This window comes from Gadus morhua, chromosome 6, assembly GCF_902167405.1.
Source record: "Gadus morhua chromosome 6, gadMor3.0, whole genome shotgun sequence".
Classification (NCBI taxonomy): Eukaryota; Metazoa; Chordata; class Actinopteri; order Gadiformes; family Gadidae; genus Gadus; species Gadus morhua.
In genome coordinates, this window is record NC_044053.1 from 22,053,226 (window position 1) to 22,077,776 (window position 24,551).

The window sequence follows — 24,551 nt, forward strand, 5'->3', positions numbered from 1 at the left end:
AACAGACACTGGTGCCTTGTTTTGCTATTAAAACTAAAGATGTCTTTTAGTCTTGTGGCGCACTGAGGGTTATTCTGATGGAACATTATTATGACACACTCTTACTTACCTAAAAAACAAAGGTAATGCTTTTGTGGCACAAATAAATATAAAAATCATTCTATTAATTATACAAATTTGTGTTATTTGTTTTGAAAAGTTCTGAGGAGGTGGTGGATAGAACGACCAACTGCGTCCTGGAACAGTTGGCTCCCCCATCCACAGGGTTGACCTGTACGCCTCGTTGAGCACAATGCCTGGTCTCCACCAACTCCTAAAGTCTTCAAGACTTAATGTATTAATGACTTCCCTCAATTACTTTAAGCGGCAATCTCGAAGATCTCCGTTTCAATCTCTTTGGCGGCACCAATGGCAAAACAAATTGTTCGCCACTACACACAAGTCCCGCTAAGTTCCATGAGCTCTGCCCTACCCTCACTGGGGGAAGTACCAGTGCTTAGTGATGGAGAACGTGCCACTCACTGCCCCATTTAGGATTTGAATGCATGGCGAGAAAGTTGCCAACGATAACTCTTTTAATTCTGCAAATACAAGGGCTTTCATTGGCCTATATAGGCTCAATCTCCATCGTGTTGCCTTGTTCCGTGTTATTTTTCCAGATTGCCACTTTAACAACTTAAATGACGTATGTAACCGTTTTTGTTTTACTGGAATTTCCCATCTAAAGAAAATCAAAAAATGAGAATGATGAGACAGATCCCCATGGAAACGGAGTTTGCTGCTGGCCCACCAGTTTCTGGTTGTTGAGGTGCATCTCGCGGTCGGCCACCTCGCGCCGCAGCCGGTCCACGTCCTCGCCCAGCTGCAGGCGCTCCTCGTTCTCCTCCGTGGCCTCGTCCAGCTGCTTGGACAGGTAGAAGTTCTGCCGGTTCAGCTCGGCGTTCTCCTGGGTCAGCGTGGTCAGCTGGTCCTCCAGGTCTGTGATCACCTGGACAGGTGGGGGGGGAGGGGGGGGGGGGGAGGGAGGGAGAGAGAGAGGTCAGCGTGGTCAGCTGGTCCTCCAGGTCTGTGATCACCTGGACAGGTGGGGGGGAGGGGGGGGGGGAGGGAGGGAGAGAGAGAGAGGTCAGCGTGGTCAGCTGGTCCTCCAGGTCTGTGATCACCTGGACAGGTGGGGGGGGGGGGGGGGGGGAGAGACAGGGTGGTGGTGGAGAGGGAGGGAGAGAGAGAGGGAGAGGGAGGTGAGCTTGGTAAGCCTCCAGCCTCTGGGTCTGTGATCTCCTGGACAGGTGGGGACAGGGGGGAAGGGGTCGGGAGGTAGGGTGGCAGGGAGGTTTACCGGCAGTTATGTACAGCTGTACCCTAGAATATCTTTGAGCACCAGGTGATTCACCTGCCACTGATTGTTTTAAACGTGTCATCATCTGGTATCTCATTTCAGCCAATCAGAGGAGTGATCTCTTTGAGGCTGGTATGAAGGGTAAACCCCAGTGCCTGAGGTTAATGTTTAATGCTTTACGATGATTGTTTTATTATTAATATTGCACCTTATTTTCCGTATCTCACCCTACATTCTCACTATATATCATTCTCTATCATACATTTTGCGCGCTATCCTGATCAGGGCCCATTTGATGAATTTCTGAACCATGGTATTTGGGCCTTACTTTTTGCTGCTTTTTTGCTTCCCGGACCCATGGGGTCCGACAGGATAGTAAACTCTTGGGGAAACGTGGAAAAACTATTTTCATGAACCATAAATCAAAATGTCAGCTCCTTAGAGGGACCTGACCAAATTAATTTTTAGTTACTTTGAAAATAAATAATCGCCAAATGCTCAAATTTGATTATGAATATTAGCCGGCATTATGCAATCAATCGCAAGTCTCAAGAGGAGAGAGAGAGAGAGAGAGAGAGAGAGAGAGAGAGAGAGAGAGAGAGAGAGAGAGAGAGAGAGAGAGAGAGAGAGAGAGAGAGAGAGAGGGAAAGAGAGAGAGAGAGAGGGAGGCAGAGAGGGAGAGAGAGAGCGAGACAGAGAGAGGGAGCGGGGAGAGAGATAGAGAGGGAGAAAGAGAGGGAGGGAGCGGGGGAGAGAGAGAGAGAGGGAGAGAGAGAGAGGGAGGGAGCGGGGGAAAGAGAGAGGGAGAGAGAGAGAGAGGCAGAGGGGGAGAGAGAGTGGAAGAAAGAGGGAGGGAGCGGGGGAGAGAGAGAGAGGGAGAGAGAGAGAGAGAGAGAGAGAGAGAGAGAGAGAGAGAGAGGGAGAGAGAGAGAGAGAGAGAGAGAGAGAGAGAGAGAGAGAGAGAGAGAGAGAGAGAGAGAGAGATAGGGGGAGAGTCAGACAGATTGGGAGAGACGATAAATGATAGTGCGAGGCTGATTAAAGTGGCTGTCAAGCGTGCTCCTGAACCCTGATTCACCGGCCTTCATGGCAATCACTGGAGCAGTTTGAGGGTGTTGATGAGATGGATCTCCTCTTAATACGCTTTGATGGCTCTGAGAGGCCTGGCGAGGAGAAGGAAACGTTCAGAGCGGGCGGCGAGGGGATGTCACACCAGGGATCTGGAGGAATGGAGGAGCTGTCATCGTGCCGTCCCATTGTCTCACGCTGTATGGCCCACCGTGCATCTCCACATCCACCTGAGACTTCACTCAAGGGTGGGCGAGAGAAGCCGACAACACAAGCTGATGTCTCTATTCATCGTTTAACTATTGTTCACTTCCATCAAAATGGAAGCAAGCCCTTTGTTAAATAAAAGCCTTACTGCGGACTCAGAACTGAATATACCTTATGAATTGTTTCATTTCTATGTGTATTGTTAAAGCTACTGCACTGACACACTGTTCACCTTCCATAGTCCCAGAACGACTCTATAGAAGAATGCATGCAGATGAAACACTCCCACATTGATAGAAGACAAGACTCCAATGGCTTTCAAAAACTTGGGTTTACTCTTTTGCCCTTATACTTTTCCAGTGTCTGATCAGTAGCCAGAACCTGCTTTGGAGGAAGTTATCTAAACAGACTGTGAGTGGGTGGATCTCGTATGTAGGGCAGAAGGAGAGAGTCAGAGAGAGAGAGAGGGTATTATGTATTAACCACAGTGGACTCATGGCTATGCCAAACTGTATGCCGTTAGAGGCGCTTGAAAACCTTATTTCCCCAGAGCTCTCCCGTTATTATTACAGTTGTAGCTTGAGGTCTCTGTTTTGGATAACACTTTACAAGGGGTACATTAATAAACCATTGATTAAGATTAGTGAAGGCAGTTATAAGCATTATTATATGGCATTAGCATAGGGGTTAAGGCTAACCTTATTAAATGGTGTATCAATTAATACTTATGAACATGAACACAATTAGTAAATGTTTACTTCATTCGTTAACTGTTAATTCAATGTTTGTTAATGCTTATTACTACATTCACTTATGCTAATTAACGGCTAATTAATGTACACGCATTGTAACACTGTGTTACACTCTTGATCAAATAATCCTTCTCAATTAAGAGTATGTACCTTCAAGGTAATTAAAAATGTGATTGGCGTACAAAAAATGTATAATAACAAAGGACTTGAGATCCATCATATATATGTATAAATATATAATCATCCGTATATATCTGATGGACTGCATTTCCATTGCAATTTTTTTTTTATTATTTATTTATTTTATTATTTTTATTATTTTATTCGACAGAATAGTTGTGCAGTGATAAAATATGTGTAAAAGTAGAGAGTGTAAAGTCGTACCGCGCAGCTGTCTCTCAAGGCATCAAACTTGCGCTGGATCTCGTCCCGGTGAGCCTGGGGAGATAACAGAGTGGAAGGGAGAGGTCGACGTCAGACACTGTACACACGGAAAAACACCTCAGCGTGAGCTGTCACAACACCACACTTTCACTGCTGCCGCTGATATGCAGTTTCAATCCATTACTTTTAATTAATAGTACAATAGCTTGGTTTCATTGAAATGTCCGATATGTATACATGTATATATATGGAGACATCAAATATGTTTCTAATATCCACTGACATGATGTTTGATCAGGAGAACCGTGGTACCAGCCTTTTGTACCAGGCCCATTGTCTGAAACAGAAATCTAAAGACCTCATCGCGGTTCTATTTGATTGTCCTTGCTCATGCAATACAACACTGTTGTAAACAGTGTTGTCTTTAAATTTTAATGCATCTGCAAAGTGCACTAAGTTAGTGTCCAGTAGATGGCGATGTATCGAACAACCAATGCACAAGATCTCGGTCACTCTCTTAGGCCTTTAACATATGACCTCCGGATCATTTCCGGAGGACCGGTGAGAAGATGATCCGAGTCTCCCTTTCACACATGCAACCGAAAATCGGAGAGGAGCCACATAAGACGTGTTCACACATGCTGGAGATCCTCCGGATACTTTAGGTGAGGGGTGGCGCTCGGGTAGAGCGTGTAGGAGGAGGACGTGACGCAGAAAGTTTGCAGCGGGAGTCGCAGTGATTTGTTTAAGACACAACAAAGATCGCGGGTGAGGCTTCCAACTCAGGCTAACCGACTCTTTCTGCGGTGATATCAATGCTGCATTTATTGAGACGTATCCACATTATCAAGTGGAAAGTACAACGCAGAATTCAGGCGAGGAGAGAAACACGAAGCAGCTCCACTCCGTAGTCCCGGTTTCATGCAGTCGCACGATAAAAACGTCCTCCACAGGTCGGCGACACGTCCACTCGCTCGGTGTGAATCCTCCGGCTCTCCGATTCTCCAGACTTTCCAATAGGGGCTTACCCGGGTTAACTCCGGAGAGGTTGATTCAGACATTTGCGTTCACACACACCCAGCTGCACTGTCAGGACTGCACTGTCAGGACATCCTCTGGGTCATACGGGTATGACCCAGAGGATGTCCGGCTGACAGTGCACGTGTGAGAGGGCAGCCCGTCTCTCACCCGCAGCACAGTGATCTCCTCCTCGGCCTCGGCAGTGGTCTCCTCCAGCTCCGTCTTGGCCTGGTTCAGCTGGCTCTCCAGCGAGCGCCGGGCCGTCTGCACCCCGCTGAGCTGGGACTCACGCTCCTGCAGCGACAGGGTCAGCTCAGACACCTGCTGCTTGATCTCCAGCTTCTGCTCCTCATGCTCCAGGCCCATCTGGTGGTGGTGGAGAGAGAGAGAGAGAGAGAGAGAGAGAGAGAGAGAGAGAGAGAGAGAGAGAGAGAGAGAGAGAGAGAGAGAGAGAGAGAGAGAGAGAGAGAGAGAGAGAGAGAGAGAGAATTTAGAATTTAGAATTTTAAATCAATAATCAATAATTCTGAATTTGATTTAGAAAAATATTTCGGATTTTTGAAAACCACTCGCCCCAGGGACTAAACTAGGTGAAAAACATTGATATTATCCAAAAGCACATGTAATATGCATGCTCTTCTTTTTAGCAAGCCTCAACCAGTCCTTTCGGGACCCAACTGGATCCATTCGATCCTCTAGTCTACAACTTTTCTTATCTTTGCTAGTCCATTTAGCTGGTCCTTAAATGTACTTCATCATTGTGTGGACAAGCATGTGGATCTAGGTGTGCTACGTGACCAGTGGCGGTTTTAGGTACGGGCGAACCAGGCAGCCGCCCGGGGCGGCATATTTGTGGGGGGCGCCAAATCACAGAATGAAACCCACACTGAAGTCCGCAGGTTCACGATACAACACCTCGGGGTGTAACTGGACGTAGAACCGCCACTGTACGTGACCCTCTGTAGCCATGCACAATCTTCCACCAGAGGTTGCCTGTCTGTTCTTCAACAAGTGCCTTGTACCTGGACAGCCAGCAGCCTTTCAACCAATAGTCCGGAGCAAATCAACGTTTCCATCACGCCTTCATCCTCCACCGTTCAGAGTGAGTACGGTTTTCAGCCAACGTTCTTTGTGGTTCCGACACAGCTGCCGAAGCGGACACTTTTCAGCAGCAGTCCTGCTGTTTTCACTCCAACATTCTCAGTGTCCACAGTCAAACACCAGCTTCTGAGCTGCTTTGAGTCTAAATGCCGTTACTCTGGAGGGAATGTCTATAAGGCCCATTCAACCCTCCTCGACAGTTAACTACGAGGCACACTGTTTAAACACTCACCTGCCCTGGAGAGATCTGTATAAAACACCACTGCATTAATCCTTATCTCCACTTAATCAGTTTAATACTGCATTTGAATAGCTTCCTCGAAAATACAGCTTTTTCTACATTGAAAAAAGAGAGAGCTTGGAGCATCATTGTCCCTGATGTCGGTGAATCGGGCCCTGACCAGTCCTGGAGAAGCTGAGGGCTTCCAGTGTCTGGTTTGGTTTTCAGACATCGTTCAGGCTTGTGCCCTGCATCTGTAATTTCAGCTGCAGTGGAAGAGGGATACAGCTGTCAAAAGTCCCTGATCTGTGCTTTACCAACATCCCACTAATAATTCTCGGAAACAACATCTATCCAAAACCACTAAAAGCTCTGGCAAAAAGCTATTTTTTGGTGTCGTATATTATTAAAGTGCCAATGAGACAGTTCGAAAAACAGATAAATGGAGGAATGTGAAACCCACCATGCTATTACTGCTCCTAGCTAGCTTAGATTGATCACCCTGTGCAATTTAAAACCAGTCTAAAACCGCTGACCCTACTGTCAAACACCTTAACCTACGGGTTCTGCCTGACTATTATAAGGTCTGGTTGAGTTAGTAGCCTCCTTAATCAAGCAGATAATTGTAGTTGGGTGTCCTCAATCATCCTATATATGATCCAATCCACTGCTCTATTTCAGGTAAGCTATTCTGTCTAGGCTTATGGGCTTGTCCTGTGCATGCACTGAGATTTTCACAATGTACCAATCAACGTGGGCCTTGCCCTCATTTTAATCGACTCTGTGTTTATAGTGCCGCAAAGAGCATTCTCCCTATCCATCAGCAATGAATTCTTACCAGTCTACTAATAAGAATTCTACCAACAACTAAATGTCCAATGGCGGCATCCCAGATCCATCAATGACCAATAACCCCTCTTAGGGTTTTTCTGCCATGACGGAGGTGGATAAGGCAACGGTCCCGCTCCATGCTTCCATGTTGAGACCGGTAAATGCTGGTGCCTCACTCTTGGTTTTGTTATCCACCCGGCCTGCCTTGCCTTAAGAGAACCGTTTTTCCAGGTATTAGTTCTTCATCCCCTGGCCAACACTGCAGAGTCACCAGTGGCTTCTGACAAACAGGACGCCAGCGGGGATGGCGGTGATCTCGTCATAGATGATCATTTGCTTCGGCGGCGTCCTCGCCCATCCCCCTCTTCAGCCTAGTGGCTGCGGGGCGGAGATTAAACAGCATATTATAGCCCGGGTTTTCCCAGCCTCTCTGCAGCGTTCCCATGAGTTTGGCATCCTGGGATCACCTTTACAACCCGATGTACCAGTTCCCTAGACCCCGACTTTTGCTCCTTGTCCCTTACAGGCGGTAGGCTTTAAGGAGAAGGTGGATTAACCTGCGATGCTCGTAGCAGGGTCCACGCTGCTGTGTTTTCTCCACTTGCAGACCCTTCATCCCCTCCCTTCAAGGGAGGAGCCCCTTGGATGTCAACTGGTGTGACATCGGTAAGAACCCAGGGAATGCGGCCTGTTCCAAGACAGGACTGCTCAGCTATCTGATTCGCCTCTCTCAGGGCACATGTGGTTCAGAGCTATGCGTTTGACCAATGGGGCTGGACAAAAGAATGAGGTTGGGACATTCCACTCAGTTCCAGCATCGTCCCCCACCCTTCATGAAGCTGATGTAGAGAAAGCTGAAGTACTCCTGCTGGAGCTCTAGCAACGGAGGTGGCTCATCTGCTGGACAAGGGGGTGTTCCCGAAAGTCAGAGAGATGAGATCCATTCTGGATCTAAGCATTCTCCAACAAATCTGTTGGAGTGGCTGAAATGGAGAATGCTCACTGTCAGAGCACTGCTCCAGTGTGTTAGAGCGGGACTTTGGTTCACATCCTTGGATCTCAAGCATACTCCACGTACCTGATCTCAAAGTTCCCAGGACGTTTACCTGCTTTGCCTTCAAGAGTGTGGCTTACGAATGCCATTGCCTGCCTTTCAGATACCCTGTGGTCCCTTCTCAAAGTGTGTGAAGGCAGGGCTGATCAGAAGAAGAAGAAGAACAGGAGGCAACGTGGCGGTGATAAGTCACCTGTCCCTCTTGAGCTCCCCCATAAATTGGGACAGCAGCTCAGGGCTTCCTCTCTGTCAGCTGGTCTACTTGGGACATTGCCTCCACTCTACTACGAGGGATGTGTGTGTTATTGCGACGCTGCCAAATGGCGTGCTCTCTCCAAACAGCGTTTATCTCTCTGGCTACGTGACTATGTTTGTTCAGCCCCCACTCGGGAGGGCTTAGCGCAACAACTGGGTGTTACAGCTCATTCTGCAGGGGGGTGTGACCGCTTCTACGGCTTTACTCAGAAGCCCGTCCGTGGAAGACATTAGTTTGGCGGCCTCATGGTCGTACTCCTACCCCCTTTGTCATCTTTTATGTGCTGGATTTGACCAGGGTTTCTATCAGCCACTTTGTGTTGGAGCCGGGCTCAGCTCAAGAGATATCACCTCCCAGTTCCTCGCACAGCCTAGGAATAAGGCTCTTTCACTGAGCTATTAGGATTCATAACTGGGTCCTACGCTGCCGCCTATCCCTTGTGTCTCCCAGTGTTGTCCCAGTGTTGTCCCAGCACTGCGGTGGGATTAGGAGCGACCAGGTATTCATTGGCTGAGGTTACTGAGGTTCTTTACCGGCGTACCATGCATATCCTGTCCATAGCTATTTGTTATGCGGGTTGTTTCAATCGTTCCGATCTCTTCTATGCTTTCTTTTCGGGGCCCGGTACATTGTTTAATTTTCCAAATGTGTGCACAGCACAGTCCAATAAATCAAAGCCAAGAGAGCTACAATCATAGAAGTAGAGTTATTATGGCATATAACATTTACGGTTTGCAAAAATGTGCACTTGGGAGGGATATATTGACACCATTCCTCTTGGATTAGAAGCAGTTTCTTGCAGCTGATCTGTTCCCCGATATCCAGCAACACCCGCTCTCCTGTCTCAGCAGGACGAGCAGCGATCTGAGTCCCATGAAGGTCTCAGAGGACGCCTTGTTCAACGAATGCCTCTTCTGTTCCAACAAACCAATCACCAAGCAATCGTTTTTTAAGAAGACGTAGCCGATCATGCAGGGAAATAGAAGAATTGCATACCTCAAGGAGGAAATAAAAGTCTGAAAATAATATATATTCTTTTACAAATAATCTGCCAAACACTCACCACTTCCCAAACACTCGCTTAAGAACCAGAGAGAGAGAGAGAGAGAGAGAGAGAGAGAGAGAGAGAGAGAGAGAGAGAGAGAGAGAGAGAGAGAGAGAGAGAGAGAGGGCGGTCTAAACCAGGTAGATACTTTATACAGAGTAATGTGTCTAATTGTATATCATTTTCTAGCTCAGTTTAAACAAAAACAGCAGGAGATAACTCTCATTATACAAACAAGAGCCAAAGAGTGAGCAGAACATTCACCTCCATACACTAGTTCAGGGTTCCCCAATTAGTTTTTCCAGAGGGCCAAATTTGGTCAAACATGCCATGCCAAGGGCCGAAATGTCGTTTCATTTTTCTAATTCGCCATTTTTATGTGCAAATTTAGCTTTAATTATAATTACTGTTTTGGCGATACTGCAGGAGGGCTAGATCAATTAGGTTTAAATAGCATCCAGCTTCGACTGGAGGGCTTCAATCGCTTCGTACATGTCAGCAACAGTGCGGTTCTTGCCTTGTAGCTGCAGGTTAAGGTGATTCAGATGAGACATGATGTCACACAAAAAATTAACATCTACCAACACCTTGGCGTCGGCCCGCCAGAAATTCGCGGGCTTTTGGGCTCTGCAGGCCGGATAAAAATGACACAAGTTCATCACGCAGGTCGCACACCCTCTCCAACACACGGCCTTTACTCAGCCAGCGAACATCGTTGTGCAGCAACAGATCTTTGTGTTCAGCTGACATTTCCTCGGCACCTGCTTTCATAGCTCCACAACTTTTGTTTTGATTTTTTCCTCTTGATTTAAGATTTCACCAGCCATGTGAATTGCACATTGTTTAATGAACTCTGCATCAGCAAAGGGCTTCTTAGCTTTATCAAGCGTCCAGGAAACATGCAATGAAGCAGCTGTTGCGCTCTCTTGTGCCGATGCCGTTTTGCATATGGTTAAAACTGACCGTTTGTATGATGTTAACATGCTTGCAATCTTTTGTTTGCGTTGCTCAGATGTTTCTGGGAAACTTCCATTAAAGCTGGCAGCATGCAAACAGTTAAAGTGTCAGGTTGTCCGATTTAATGACAGCCACGGTCTGCTTGCATATTAAGCATGTCGGCTTTGCGTTGGCATGGTCCGGTAAAGAAAAGCAATACTTATCGGTCCATTCAGTTTTAAACTGGCAGTTCTCCTGGTTGACCTTCCTTTTCTTGGCAAATTACATGTTTCTTTCATCAATTTTCAATCCGTTGATTTTTGACAAAGTTGTAATTCCCTGGGATGACAGACGGATAGCGGGAAAGTGACAGCATGCGGCGGCTACAATCTGGCGTGTGACGCTAGTGAAGTTGAAAACGCACAAGCACGTCATTACGTATGCACGCAGTAACGTCAATGGTCAAGTGGATGGTGTGGGCTGAGGGGAAAATATAGCAGGCCGCGCAATTTTTTTTTTTTTTGGAGATAACATGTGACATGTGGGTGTGCGCGGGCCGGACATTTGGCTCTCGCGGGCCGGATCTGGCCCGCGGGCCGCTAATTGGGGTTCACTGCACTAGTTCCTATCTCTAATATTAAAGTGGTGAAGGGATTGTCTTTAAATTCAGACATTTATCTCCACAGGACATATCCTGATATGTTCAGCCTCCTCCATACGCAGATCTCCCCAGGTGATTGTAGGCCATCTGAAGGATCCCCATCCACCCCACCTCCCGGGTCTCACCTCCCTCAGCCGGGTCTCCAGCTCCTGGCCCCGGCTCTTGCTGCTCTGCTCCTGCTGGCTGAGCTTCTCCAGGTGCTCCTCCAGCTTGGCGTTCTGGGCCTCCAGCTTTCCCGCCTGGGACTCCAGGTAGAACTTCTGCTGCCGCAGCTCTGAGATCATCTCCTCCTGGGCTTTCCTTGGGTGGAGAAAAACAGACCCAGGACGCCAGGCACAACAAGCACAACGCACAACACAAACACACACTTTAATATCAGGGCCAATACAACCATTGGATATTTGATCATGTTTGACAGACAGACAGATAGACAGAAGTAAAGGTAGAATGAGAAAGATAAATAGACGGGTAGATAGGATACGATGGACAGTACATGTTCTTCTGGGTGTAGATGCTGCTGTTGGCGGCTAGCTTGTTGGCTTCAGAGAGTTCAGAGATCCTCTGCTCCAGACTGTTGGTCTTTGATTCCATGGCGTTGATGGTCTGGACAGAGGGACGAGATGTCTCAAGTTAGAAATCCAGTGAGGCTCCATACGTCTTCCGGATTAGAATTGTTATTATTATTAACAGAGTATTCACAGAGTATCTATGGATACCTATCATTATTCTAGTTAGTTTTTCACAGAGTGTCTGTGGGTACCTTTATTATAGGGTTTAGGTATTATTATTATTCCGGATTGAAAACACCTATAGCTCAGCCACTGAACGCACAAAAATTAAAATTTCAACATTTGAATTGCCGGTAAGCTGGTCTCCAAAGCAGGTTTGGTGTTAATTCTCCCATAGGGGGCGCTATAATTGTCGGTCAAAGTTAAATGATCAGCCCTGCCACCCCGATGGATTTAAAGGTCCCATAGCATGCTACTTTATGGATGCTTATATATAGGTGTTGATGGGCCCTTAATACAGTATTTGACGACGTTCAAGAAGTTCAGCCTTGGTGCAGAATTACAGCCACTACAAGCCAGTCCCGCAATGAGCTTTCCACAAGCATGCCGTTTTTTTAGAGGTGGGTCAAGGTGGAGGGTGGGGGTGTGGCCCTGAGCAGCTTGGGGCCACGGTACCATGCACTCGTGTTTCTTTGGATGTATCACAATGGCGAGGCGCACACAGCTTTTGGCCGTGTTTTGTAAACATTCTCGAACACTCCGGGTGCTCCGGCGGGAGTCCTGAAGCTCCGTATCTAAATAATGTCATATTATACATAGATATCTATATCATACAACATATATTATCATATTATATTATCACGGCCAAAAGCAGATTTTTGCTGTTTCTTCCACTTCCACATCAATCTCAAGTAGAATGAACCACGACATGGAGGAGAAAGGGATTGTTGCCCGCGATTGTTGACCACGATTGTCTCCTGCCAGAGCCCCGCTGCCCGCTGCCGAGGCACCAGCGTCTCGGAATCAGGCAGCAGGCATTGCTGAGGCACCACTGCCCGGTGGCGGTGGTGCCTCCTGGCGGTTGTACCTCCTGGCGGTGCTGCCTCGCGATTTTCATGCCACGGGACCTTTAACATTGTGAAACGGTGCACAAATGACTTATTTTGCATGCTGGACATTTTTCATTTCCAAATCTTGTAAATGGGGGTCAGTGGAGTTGAACATGTGCAAAACACGGAGCGGGCCGCTCTGGGCTGGCCGGTACCCACCGCCCGCTGGTCGCTGATCACCCCACACTTCTCCCGCAACTCCTCCTCGGATTTGCTCTGACCGGCCCTCAGCATCTCCTTATCCGCCATGTCCACCTTCATCTGGGCCTCCAGCACCTGTTGGGGCCGTAAGCACACCGCCGTCTCATGGCTCAGGCCTGCCGCACATCCAGTTCCCCGAGAATGCCGGTTTGAAGAGAGCAAAGCTCCTATTTTGCGGTGCTAATTAGCGAGAACAGACACCCACCAGGCACCAGCAACGCACAAACAAGATGTCACTTTGCAGCGCCTTTTCTCTTTTTGCTCAAAGGCACAGTTTCAAAGGCTTTTTGTATGTGCGCACATTTATGTTACCATCTGTTTCTGTTTCTTTATGTATGTGTGTATGTATGAATGATTAATGTTTGTAAGCATGTATGTGTATGTACGTGTATATGTATTTATGTATGCATGCATGCATGAACTGTATGTATGTATGTATGTATGTATGTATGTATGTATGTATGTATGTATGTATGTATGAATGTATGTATGTATGTATGTATGTATGTATGTATGTATGTATGTATGTATGTAGTTATGATAAACTATATTTATGCAAGTATGCATGTGTGCATGTTTATGGTCAAATGGAGTGCATCTAATCACTGGACCTTGGTCTTGTCCTCAAACAGCTTTTCCTTTTGCTCAAGATGAGTCCCTATACGCTGGGCTGAGGACTGGCTCTCTCGCAGGCTTTCCTCCAACTCCTGTGCCAAACAACACACATCTCTCACACATCTCATCTAACAACAGCAAAACTTCCATATTCACCACACAAATCGTTGTGTACAAAGACAGTAGCTCAATAAGTATCTTCCTTTATCAGCATGGAAAAATCAATGCCCTTAATCATCTCCCGTAAGAGACTAATTAGTGAAAAGTACTGTCCCGGAAAAATCAAACGTCCCTGGTGCAGCATGCTTCTTATCGCTTCGATTGCTATATCCATTGCTATGGATCGATGCGTTTACCAACTGATCTTATGTCCTGTAATGTTCTGTGATGAGAAGTAAACGCCGGTTTACCTGAATCCTCTCCGACATCTGCTGCATCTGCTGGGCTTTGCTCTGGATGTCTTCCTTCAGCTTGCACTCCTTGCGTTCAACAATCTCCAGCCTTTTCACCTGGTTCTCCAAGGTCTTCCTTCCATCCTGGTGATCAACACACACACACACAGACACACACACACACACACACACACACACACACACACACACACACACACACACACACACACACACACACACACACACACACACAGTCAAACATAATCAAATTCTCGATCACTATAGTGGACTCATCTATTAAGTCCAATGCCGCAGCCTTACCTGTAGGCATTCTTACTCCTAGCAGCTCCTAAATGCCACATATCGGAAATTATTGTAAGCCGCTTTGGATAGAAGCATTGGTTAAATGTATAAATCTTAAATAGTAATAGAAAGTAGTATTTGCTCGTTGGCCTCTTTATGATTGCCTGATACCCTCCAGATTATTACATTTTGTATCTCTCTGCAGTCTTGAGCATGTTGAACACCCAAACATGTAACAACTATAGGACAACCCTATTTTTTTTATAGAAGATAGACCGAATAACAAGTTCTTCCTCAGAGGTGACTACGTTTTTGCTTTACCTCCGACCATATTCGGCATGGATGTAGGAAACACATAACTTAGTTCTAAAACTTCATTGGCGGGATTTTTTTTAACAACATAGATTGTGCCCATATGTGGAAGAAAAGGACTAACCAATTTTCACATCTCTCAAAAACCGGAAGACCTCACAATGATAACCTCCTGATTGCTTAACAGTGAATCCACCAAAAGTGACTCTTAACAATGGATATTCCCCCACACCCTGGAGAAGTCATTAACTCAGCCTCGCAGGTCTCTGGGGGGTTGGGGTGATAACCGTTACCTCCGTCTCCCGAAGTCGTCTCCGGAGGCTGTCGCTGGCGTCCTCCTTGTTCTGGAACCTCTCCAGCTCTCGCTCCATGCGCTCCTTGGAGCTTCGGATGCTCTGAAGATGGTCAGTGGACTCTGCACTGGCCTTCACTGCCTTGAGAAGACAAAAGTCATCATAATAATAATAATAATAAGAAGAAGAACAAGAAGAAGAAGGGAGTAGGAAAACAATAAGTATAAAAAACCTTTTATAAACATCAGGATCAACTGATTTGGGGAGGCTTTTAACATGTTGCACACTGCCTTGTTCAATGATTGAATAAATAAATATACAAATGGATGCAAGTAGTTAAATCCTTATATGTTTGTATACTATACACACACCACAGCAATGAATCTACATCACAGTATCAAAATCGGGCGCTTGAGCTGAGCCGAAAGAGATGGAGGGATGGTTTGAATGATAACAGTCTATGGTAGTGCAACAGGAGCTTTAGGACAAGTGTTTTCACTGAATCAGGTCCCAGAGAGAAAGCGAGGGGTGAGAGATACAGACTGTTGGAGAGAAGAGAGACTTCTGTTGAGAGACACCTTGACATCTCATGTCTTCAGTAGCACACTTCAATCTAAATTATTTACAATGTTGCTCAGATGAAACAATGTACCTTTGCCAACTTATCCTGGAGATCTTGAATCTTAGTCTGCTGTTCGGTGTTAGTCTGAAAAGAAGAATCAGAATCAGTGGTTCAGAAGGTTGAAACAGATTCCAACATGTTTGGTTTGTGAACGAAATCCTAATTTAAAGTGATCTCCTTAGTGATATCCAAAGCTTCATCCAACAGGTTGTCATCTTTTTTGATTTAGTCGGCTCTTGAATTACTCGTTGCTGACTAAAAAGGCATGGGCATTTTTGGGATCTGGGGAGACAGTTTAAATATTTGGGTGGGCAAATGTAATTGAGGAAAGACCGCCAGTAGCTAGCGTGGCCGATTTAAAGCCTTTTACTGTTGATTACTCACGTCAAAAGCCGCTCCCCTCATTTCCAAACTCTTATACAAATAATAATCCAAATGTTTTTATCGATTCCTCATAATGATTTATTGTTCGTTTTGCAGAACATCTGCAAATCTTCTAATGCTTTCTTTCTCATTACGCTGTTCACAAAATTGGCACACGTGTGTTTTTCCGAGTGATCCCGACAGCCCATCTCTCTCTGTCCCTCAATTAAATAACATTTCAGGGGCTTTATTGGCCTGAAAAAGGCATGCCTTAATTTGCCTAATGCCAAAGCAAAACAAAACGAAAATAACACAATAATATAAGGTCGAAATGATCTCTCTCTCTCTCTCTCTCTCTCTCTCTCTCTCTCTCTCTCTCTCTCGCTCTCTCTCTCTCTCTCTCCTCTCTCTCTCTCTCTCTCTCTCTCTCCCTCTCTCTCTCTCTCTCTCTCTCTCTCTCTCTCTCTCTCTTCTCTCTCTCTCACTCTCTCCCTCTCTCTCATCTGATACCATAATGCTTGGAGTAGGCAATAGTTTTCCTCCTTATTAAATAATTTGTAACCCCAATCAGCAGGCTGATAAGCCCCACTGTGCCGGCTTCTGCCTTCCTGCCCCTCTGATAATACTGCAGCCTCACAGCCTGGGCGCCCATCGACCAGCACCAGTACGCCCCCGGCCCCTTCCCCTCCCCCGGTCCCCGTCCCCGGCCCCCACCATAACCATGGACTCCTTGAGGATTCACATTAACAAAGCATTTCTATGGCTCAATGGCACGGGCAAAAAGAAACCTATTTTACAATGAAATATCTTGTTCTTATGTTGTAGATGTCATGATCTGACATCGTCTTTCTGCTGTTTAGTGGTCGTTCTCCCCCTGTCCACCAGGTGTCCTTATACTTCTCCTCATTCCCCTCACCTCAGTCCCTGATCACCCTGTTCCCATATACACATGTTCACTTCCTTTGTTCCCGTGTCGGTTTGTTGTTTTTTGTCCCTTATACCTTGTGGTTCCCAAATCGTCGTGTTTTTCTGCCTGTTCATGGAACAGAGAATTTGAGCTTCTTTGTTAAAGCCTTTTTATTTTGTTACGTCCTAAGTCGTCTGCGTTAAGAACAATCCCACCTCGTCCCTGCTGCCCGACAGCACCCGACCCCGTCAGTAGCTGACGGGGGCTCAACCTGCCATCGCTAGCCATTTAGCCTCCCTTCTTCAACACACCTCCAGGTATCTCTTTAATGTGCTGTCCGTAAACGGACAGGGAAGCCCATGCAAATATTTCACAAAGAAACGTCTTCTGCATAAATGGTGTGAACAGGCAACTCAGAGCCTGATACCAAGTGTCATTGAGAATGCAATAACCTTTTTTCCACAGCGTACCTTTTCCAGCTTCCCAATCAGCTCCTCAGTGTCTGATTTGCCTTGTTCCTTGGCCTGTCAACAGAAACAAGAGAGATTCAACATGACTGATTACCGGAGTACCGGTGGTACGGACGGTGATCTGAACTACCTTCTGCATCCTCTGCTGGTAGTCGGCCGCCTTCCTCTTCAGCTCATCACTGCTCTGCCTGGACTCCTTCAGCTCCGCCTCGTACAGGTCGCTACGGCGACGGGCGGCCGACAGGTCCTCCTCCAGCTGTCTGATGGCCACGCGCATTTCCTCCAGCTGGGCATGGTACTCCTGCCGCGGGAGAGAGGCGACACGAGCAGGAGAAATGGGTTGAGGATGGCGAAAAAGGAAAAGAGGAGCGGAGATTGGATGAGGAGGAGAGATGACAAGCAGAGCAGCAGAGGAGGAATAACAGAAGAGACACGGGAAAAGGAAAGGGCATAGGAGATGAACGAAACATGACGATGAGGAGAACAGAGAAGAGGAGCAGAAAGGAGAGTTTAGAAAGTTTAGAAGGAAAGTAGTGAGTTGTCAGCAGTGGTCTACTGGGAACACGGTCTGTCTCGGTCCTCTATGCTTCATGACTCCCCCATACCAAGCCCATATAAATATGATGTATTCTCCTATTCATCAATAATACACTCCCACCAGTCCCACCTGGATACAAGAAAAGTGAACGTACTTTTAGGAAAATGGAACATAAATACATAGTTCTGTTTCACATATTCATTCACTGTCACACAATATCTGTGATTAACATTCCTTGTTATGATCTTTTTTAGTTTTTATCTGTTCATTTTACCTTCATGAGGGCGGAATTGATTTACTCTGCTTGTTTAGTCTCAAAACCTTGAGGGAAAAGGTGAGACAGCTGATCATAAGTATGAGGCTCTAAAACGGTTGACCTATGCTGTAGCACCGGTCCACACTCCCAGGAGTCCATCATAGCATAGTGGCAGTCAAAGCAGCTGTGGCTGCAGTCGGCCAGCAAGAGAGAGGCTAGCCAGTGCTTTTTGATGTCAGTGTTGTGATCCCACGCTGACATTCAGGGGAGTTTGGCACAGAGATCAAAGTAGATGAAAATGTTAAAACAACGGGCATTCATAGAAGGGAGTTATGAATTTTTTTTTTTTAATATATTTTCAGTTCTATGCACTGTTTTATATGCACAGATACACGCAGAAAAGACGGATAGGCTTTAATATATAGCGCAGTGACATAGATCTTCGTTAACGTCAATATGTATGGAGCCTAACCTCAGCCCTCCTGCTCTGACTGAAGAGGGGAGAAGGAAGCATGCTAAAATGTATGCCTTCACCATTCCGCCTGTCAAAATGAGAAACATCTTGCGACAAACTTTCTAAAAACTCACCTGAAACTAAAATAATCCCAGGGCGAAATAACTTATTTTATTCTGGGTAGAATCATTTATTTTCTCTCCGGGAACTTTTGATTTGCTATCCTTCGAAAGCGATTCCCAGAGGCCTGGAAACCCGGGAAAAAAATCGGGTGAATATTTGAGGACAGCGAGGCCCTCATTCAAAATGTATCACTCTGAGCAGAGTAAAGGGAACACTGCTGCCAGCCTCACTGCCGCCCCCTTCATCGTATCAAACCCTCACAACGTCAGGAGAATTGATGTGGACGTCAGCTGACACCATTGTTTTCAGCATCGGTTGCGTTTCCCTTGTTCTGTGCAAAGGGATCAGTTCCCAATCTGGGCGTGATCATCACATCACTGTTTGAAAGACGCCACTATGGAATGTGACATGAGCGCGAACATCAACGTGATCATTTGACTACACGTAGGAGTGAGAAGATTTTCCGTACCCTAATGTAACCCCCCCCCCCCCCCCCCCCCCCCCCCCCCCATCCTCAATTAGCAGGCTCATCATTCCCCATATAATTCAAAGGAGCATACTGGGGCTAGCTGTGATGGCAAGTAGAGCGTAAGAAGACACTCTCCGTGAGGGCAGTGGCCTCCTCACAGCGCTCCCCCTCAGAGTGCTCCCCTTGTCTTCTGAGGACCCAGGAGGTGGGGGCGGAACGCGCACTGACGCTGTTCGCAATAAAACAGAAGGGCATCTCAGAGTTCCGGGGTCACTAGGACAGCTGGAAAACAACTCTGTCTGTTTTGTGACACCGCAATTTCCCAGAATCCCCAGGGATCCGAGCTAACGTGTGTAGCACTGTTGACCCCACCTCGCCGGCCCATTCGACGCCACGGCCCAGCTCACTGGACGCCTCGACCAACGGACACGCGGCTCAGGGTTTCGTGTTGCCTTCCTTTGAGACAAAGGGCCCGGGTCTCCCAGGCGATGTAAGCATGACCGTGACATCCTGCCCACTGCATCAACGCTTTCTTCACTTCAAGGTATGGGGCTCTCTCAGTGCCATGGCAACCACTTGCACAAGATATATTCAGTGCCTAGTAACCAGTGCCAGAGTAAATGGAGAGAAAATGTGTTTTAATATTACGTACTGAATAAATCGACAGAGGGAGGATTTTGCAATGCCTTCTCTGAGACACTGTCAACTGTGCAAAAAAGCAGGAGTTCGAGGAGACACAAAACACACAAATTGTCCAAATGAACCGGCATTGGGTAGTGCTGAGAAATGTTGCAGAGGCTTGGTGCATTGTGGGTAAACATCACATTGCACCAAGGGAGAGGCTTTTGAACATTATTGTGTAGGAAAGCTTTTGGATGCAGACATCCGAGAGAAACACGACTGGTTCTTCTGTCTTATGGTTTATCAGAATGTAATGCCCAGTCAGAACCATCACGGTGCGCCTCACTTCAGGCCCTCCCTCTGTTACATGGCCACAGTTACCAGATAAACAGGGGGGAACCCCACTGGAGAACCACCGTCCTGCCAAGCACTTTGATCATAGGGTACGATTAGCCGGCTTAATCAATGGCAGATCAGATCACGTCCCAGATGAAAAATGGGTTTATGTGATGGATCAGCGGATTAACTGCTAATTGAGTTCAACTACAATATTGCTTGAGAGTGTGAAAGTCTAACTATGTTTCCAACGGATCGTTCTATCATGCCAGGCTGCTCTTCATCTCGCTCACGGTCAGGTCTGCAGCTCAACATCTTGCATCACAATAAAATGTTTAGCAAATGTACATTAATTTCAGTCAGTGCATCTCCCTTTCTCTGTCCAAATATATTTACTCTCTTTCTGTCTTTCTTTGTTTTGCCTCAATTTCTTACACTCCTTTTCTCTGAGGGGTGAAGATCATGGCAATCCTTCAAAACAAGGACTAATGATTGCAGGTGTGATGCACACACACACACACGCACGCACGCACGCACGCACGCACGCACGCACGCACGCACGCACGCACGCACGCACACACACACACACACACACACACACACACACACACACACACACACGCACGCACGCACACACACACACACACACACACACAAACACACACACACACACACACCGTGTGTGTGATTTTGCGTCACACTTTCATACATTATTCACACATGCACACACACAAAACAACAAAACACGCGTGATGAAGTGGAACAGAGACACCCACCTCTCGGCTCGGTTCCGTCGTTAGATACATAATAATCGATAGCAGGATAAGTATTGCGTTGGAAAGTTCCCAGGCTAATACTAAATATTGATATTCCAGGCGCAGCACTAGTGTCTGCCTCTTTGAAACTCTGCCGTCTCGTACACGTCCGCCCAGGGGTTGCAGTCAAAGCTTGTTGTTGAAGCCAAATTAGAAGCTGAGGTCAAATCCGGAAGATATTGAATAGGATTTGCCTTGCGGATTACAATTTAGAACGACGATACAGATGGAGAGCTGTCGGGTTGTCATTTCTATTTCAGTCATCTAATTTATGGACGATATGACTACAGCCAGCCCATAGACGCTATCAGGGCCCATAACTATTTTGGGTAACTATGACTTTGTCTTGTGATACACCCTGGGAAATGCAGTAACACCCCAACCTCTTTCTTTGACCATTTAGATATTTTCCCCCTGGTTTTTCCAAATCTCTGTACTATATACAATGGCTGCATCTGTGTATTGATGATTAAATACTGTATATCTGTACTATATGGCTGTATCTGTATACTGTCCGTGTGAACTACTCTGATGGCCACACTGGCCTCATGAGGGCTGTGCCCTCACAACTAAAAGTTGATTTGTTAAAAAACCTTCCTTTAAGGTTGCCTATGGTTGCATCATACCATATAGGGAAGTGGACACACATATGTACATTGACCTTCACTACCCATTTAGTTTGAGTGCAGTGGGGCTAGACAGAGTGTTTGTCATCATCTCTCAGTGTAGCTTCAGAGAGAGAGATAGTACCGCTCAGCTGAAACAGAGTGAAATTTTGACTGACAATCTAAACCGACCGATTACATTACATTAGTTTCCCCGCACGCCATAGTCTGTGGCAGCAGGTACTCACATCCAAATGGTTCTCATCTAACAACTCTGGGCACTTTTCACGTTGTTATTGGAATTTGGAAAGCCTCAAGTGCAACAAGTGCACTTCAGTGAGTGGAAACCATCACACCTGAAATTTTTTTACAGATAAGTGAAATGTGTGGTTTTGTTGGAAATAATTTACACCAAAAAAAACAACACCTACAGCAAAACGCAAGTCAGGCTTCAGAGGTGAAATTGTGTAGTGTATACAGGTAGTCCTGTTTCTATTAGGACTGGTAGTTTCCATAAATAGCGGCCGCGGTTGGTGTTTAATGACATGGTGACTGATTGCACTCCGGCTCTGCCAAGGCTTGGAGTTGTGTCAGATCAAACCCCTGTGTAATTATCAATCCAGGGGTGGAGGAAACTGTAGCAAATGGTTCCCAAAGTCCAAACAAAACATGGAAAGAAGAAATCAGCTCATACGCAAAACATATCTGGAATATTCTTCCTGAAGTATACAGTTAAATCAAGGTTAAAAACATTCATGCTCACCTTCGCTTTCTGCTCAACTGAACTATAAGTCGTTTGTAACTTATTAATTGTAATCAAATGTCTTTCATGCATTCTTTTAAAAAGCATTTTCATGTGTAATTTATTATTTTAAATCCAGTTGTTAAAACTATTTCATGCAATCTTTACCCTGTTTTATGTTGCTGTATGATCTCTTCACATTTTCCACTGAGGCAGCGCTGTGTATGAAATGCGCTACATAAATAAAGTTGAGTTGAGGAGCTCCAGTGATCGGACCCCCACCTGCTCCTTGATCTCCTGCAGCTTGTTGCTCTGCTCCCGGATGTCGTGAAGGAGCTGCAGGGCCTTGTCGTCCTCCTGGGACACCTCCATGCGCGCCTGCTCCAGACTGCGCTTCAGACTCTGTAGAGCACAGCCCATGCAGCACACACGCACACACACACTTCAATCATGGGATTTGAAGTCTGAACCTTGTAACTTTAGATCTCACAATTGAAACCCTCATATACACTGTGTGTATGTGTGTGTGTGTTTATGTGTGTGTGTGTGTGTGTGTGTGTGTGTGTGTGTGTGTGTGTGTGTGTGTGTGTGTGTGTGTGTGTGTGTGTGTGTGTGTGTGTGTGTGTGTGTGTGTGTGTGTGCGTGCGTGTGTGTGTGTGTGTGTGTGCGTGTATGCGTGCGCGTGTGCGCTCCTCACACTGCACTCTGTGATGTAGGTGTGTGTGTGTGTGTGTGTGTGTGTGTGTGCGTCTAAATGTGTGCGCCTCACACTGCACTCTGTGATGTAAGTGTGTGTGTGTATATGTGTGTGTATGCGCTCCTCGCACTGCACTCTGTGATGTAGGTGTGTGTGTGTGCGTACGTGCATGTATGTATGTGTGTGTACTGCTCACACTGCATTCTGTGATGTAGGTGTGTGTGTGCGTGCGTGCGTGCGTGTATGTGTGTGTGTGTGTGTGTGCTGCTCACACTGCACTCGGTGATGTAGGTGGCCAGGTCCTGCTCCAGGATGCTCCTCTGGGTCTCCGAGGCCTTCAGCTCAACGTCCTTCTGCTGCAGCACTGACTCCAGGTCAGACATCTTCCTATGCACCAGCGGGATCTCCTGGTCCATCTGGAACCCCCCCGCACAGCAGACCCCAAGTACCAACCCTCGCCCGTCAGGGGACACATCAAGACTGGATGAACAAACTCATTATTGTTGAATCCGTGATTTCCACTAGGCATTTTGAAAACAGTCAAAGGTGACATATTATACAACCAGGTGTGAGTGTTATTAGCCATTACAAGCCGTTTGGACAAACTGCCTCTTCTGGCAACACAAGTGGGCGTGCCCACCTAGATGTGTGCTGGGTAGATGAGCAATATTTGCTACAGTCCACTGGTTAGGCTGCTAGACTTATCTATCCACACTCACACCTGTTGGTATAATATGTGACCTTTAAAGTTCACTCGTGTAACTTAGGGATGGAGCCTTTTTGGTTTGGTTCCGTCCGAGCCTGAAAACTCTCATGCTGAGATCGACATACTGTATGCGTCGGTATCTAGGTGTCGCTGTGAAACACAGACAACACATTACAGTACATCAATATATGCTGATGTCTGCCTTCGGACCCATGGAAGAGTGCATATGTGTTTTGCTTTTTAATGAAGGTGGCTGCCTCTGCATTGAAAGCACTCATAAAGTGATGCATTGTTGCTATTAGCTAATCTAAGATCAGTGTCAGACAGGGCGAGGAGCCAGGGAACAAGGCAGAGGCAACGGGATCACAAAATGACGCTAACACGATCAGACCACACCATCCATGGAGACAACTATTTTTAACAGACTATGTGGCATACTGGATAGATATAGCACTTTAGTTGAGAGAAATCCGTGTTTGATTCCAGTCTTTTCCCCATTACATCCTATGTTCAAATATGGTTAAATAAGGCATTGTTTAGAGATTGGTCAAGTTTAGGTATTAGATATAGCTAAGTTTAGGTATTAGGTTTGATAAAATAAAGTGTAGGCATTAGGTTAGATATAGATACATGATGTAGGCATTAGGTTGGAGATGGTTAAGTTTAGGGTTTGGTTTAAGGTTAGGTTAGGCATTAGGTAAGACATGGTTAAGTTTAGGGTTTGGTTTATGGCTAGATTAGGTATAAGGTAAGAGAGGGATAAGTTTAGGTATACGGTTAGAGAGGGTTATGTTTAGGTATTTGGTTAGGGTAGGTTAAGTTAAGGTATAATGGGTAGAGATGGTTAAGTTGAGGTATTATGTTAGATCAAATTAAGTTGAGGTATTATGTTAGATAAAATTAAGTTTATGTATTAGATTTGATTAAGTGAAGTGTAACTATTAGGTTAGATAGTTACAGTTATGTATTAGGTTAGATATAGTTTACATTAAGGTATTAGTTTAAAGATATAGTTAATGTACTTATTAGGTTAGATATAGTTACATTTAGGTATTAGGTAAGATATAGTCAATACAGTCAACACAGCCATTGTTAATGCCCCTAATGTATTCCCCTATGAGAACCATATGACCGTCCTGATAATTTCCTTGGAGATGGGTGGAGGATTGATGCTGACAAAAAAAATACATTATGAACGTACAGTAGGCCTACTGCACAT

At 46.1% G+C, this 24,551-nt stretch overlaps 1 protein-coding gene across 2 annotated transcripts in view; it reads right to left on the bottom strand.

Moving 5' to 3' along the window:
• Window positions 1-24,551, bottom strand: part of citb (citron rho-interacting serine/threonine kinase b) — a 63,242-nt gene that overhangs the window by 32,708 nt on the left and 5,983 nt on the right. For both annotated transcript variants that reach the window (XM_030358019.1, XM_030358018.1), the window contains exons 3-16: window positions 22,899-23,042; window positions 22,212-22,331; window positions 17,101-17,271; window positions 16,971-17,024; window positions 15,261-15,314; window positions 14,609-14,749; window positions 13,719-13,844; window positions 13,305-13,400; window positions 12,652-12,768; window positions 11,368-11,477; window positions 11,000-11,174; window positions 4,939-5,136; window positions 3,751-3,804; window positions 791-988 (exon numbers count right to left, since the gene is read on the bottom strand). In XM_030358019.1, the coding sequence (XP_030213879.1) occupies window positions 791-988; window positions 3,751-3,804; window positions 4,939-5,136; window positions 11,000-11,174; window positions 11,368-11,477; window positions 12,652-12,768; window positions 13,305-13,400; window positions 13,719-13,844; window positions 14,609-14,749; window positions 15,261-15,314; window positions 16,971-17,024; window positions 17,101-17,271; window positions 22,212-22,331; window positions 22,899-23,042 (1,758 nt within the window). The remainder of the gene's footprint in view (window positions 1-790; window positions 989-3,750; window positions 3,805-4,938; window positions 5,137-10,999; window positions 11,175-11,367; window positions 11,478-12,651; window positions 12,769-13,304; window positions 13,401-13,718; window positions 13,845-14,608; window positions 14,750-15,260; window positions 15,315-16,970; window positions 17,025-17,100; window positions 17,272-22,211; window positions 22,332-22,898; window positions 23,043-24,551) is intronic.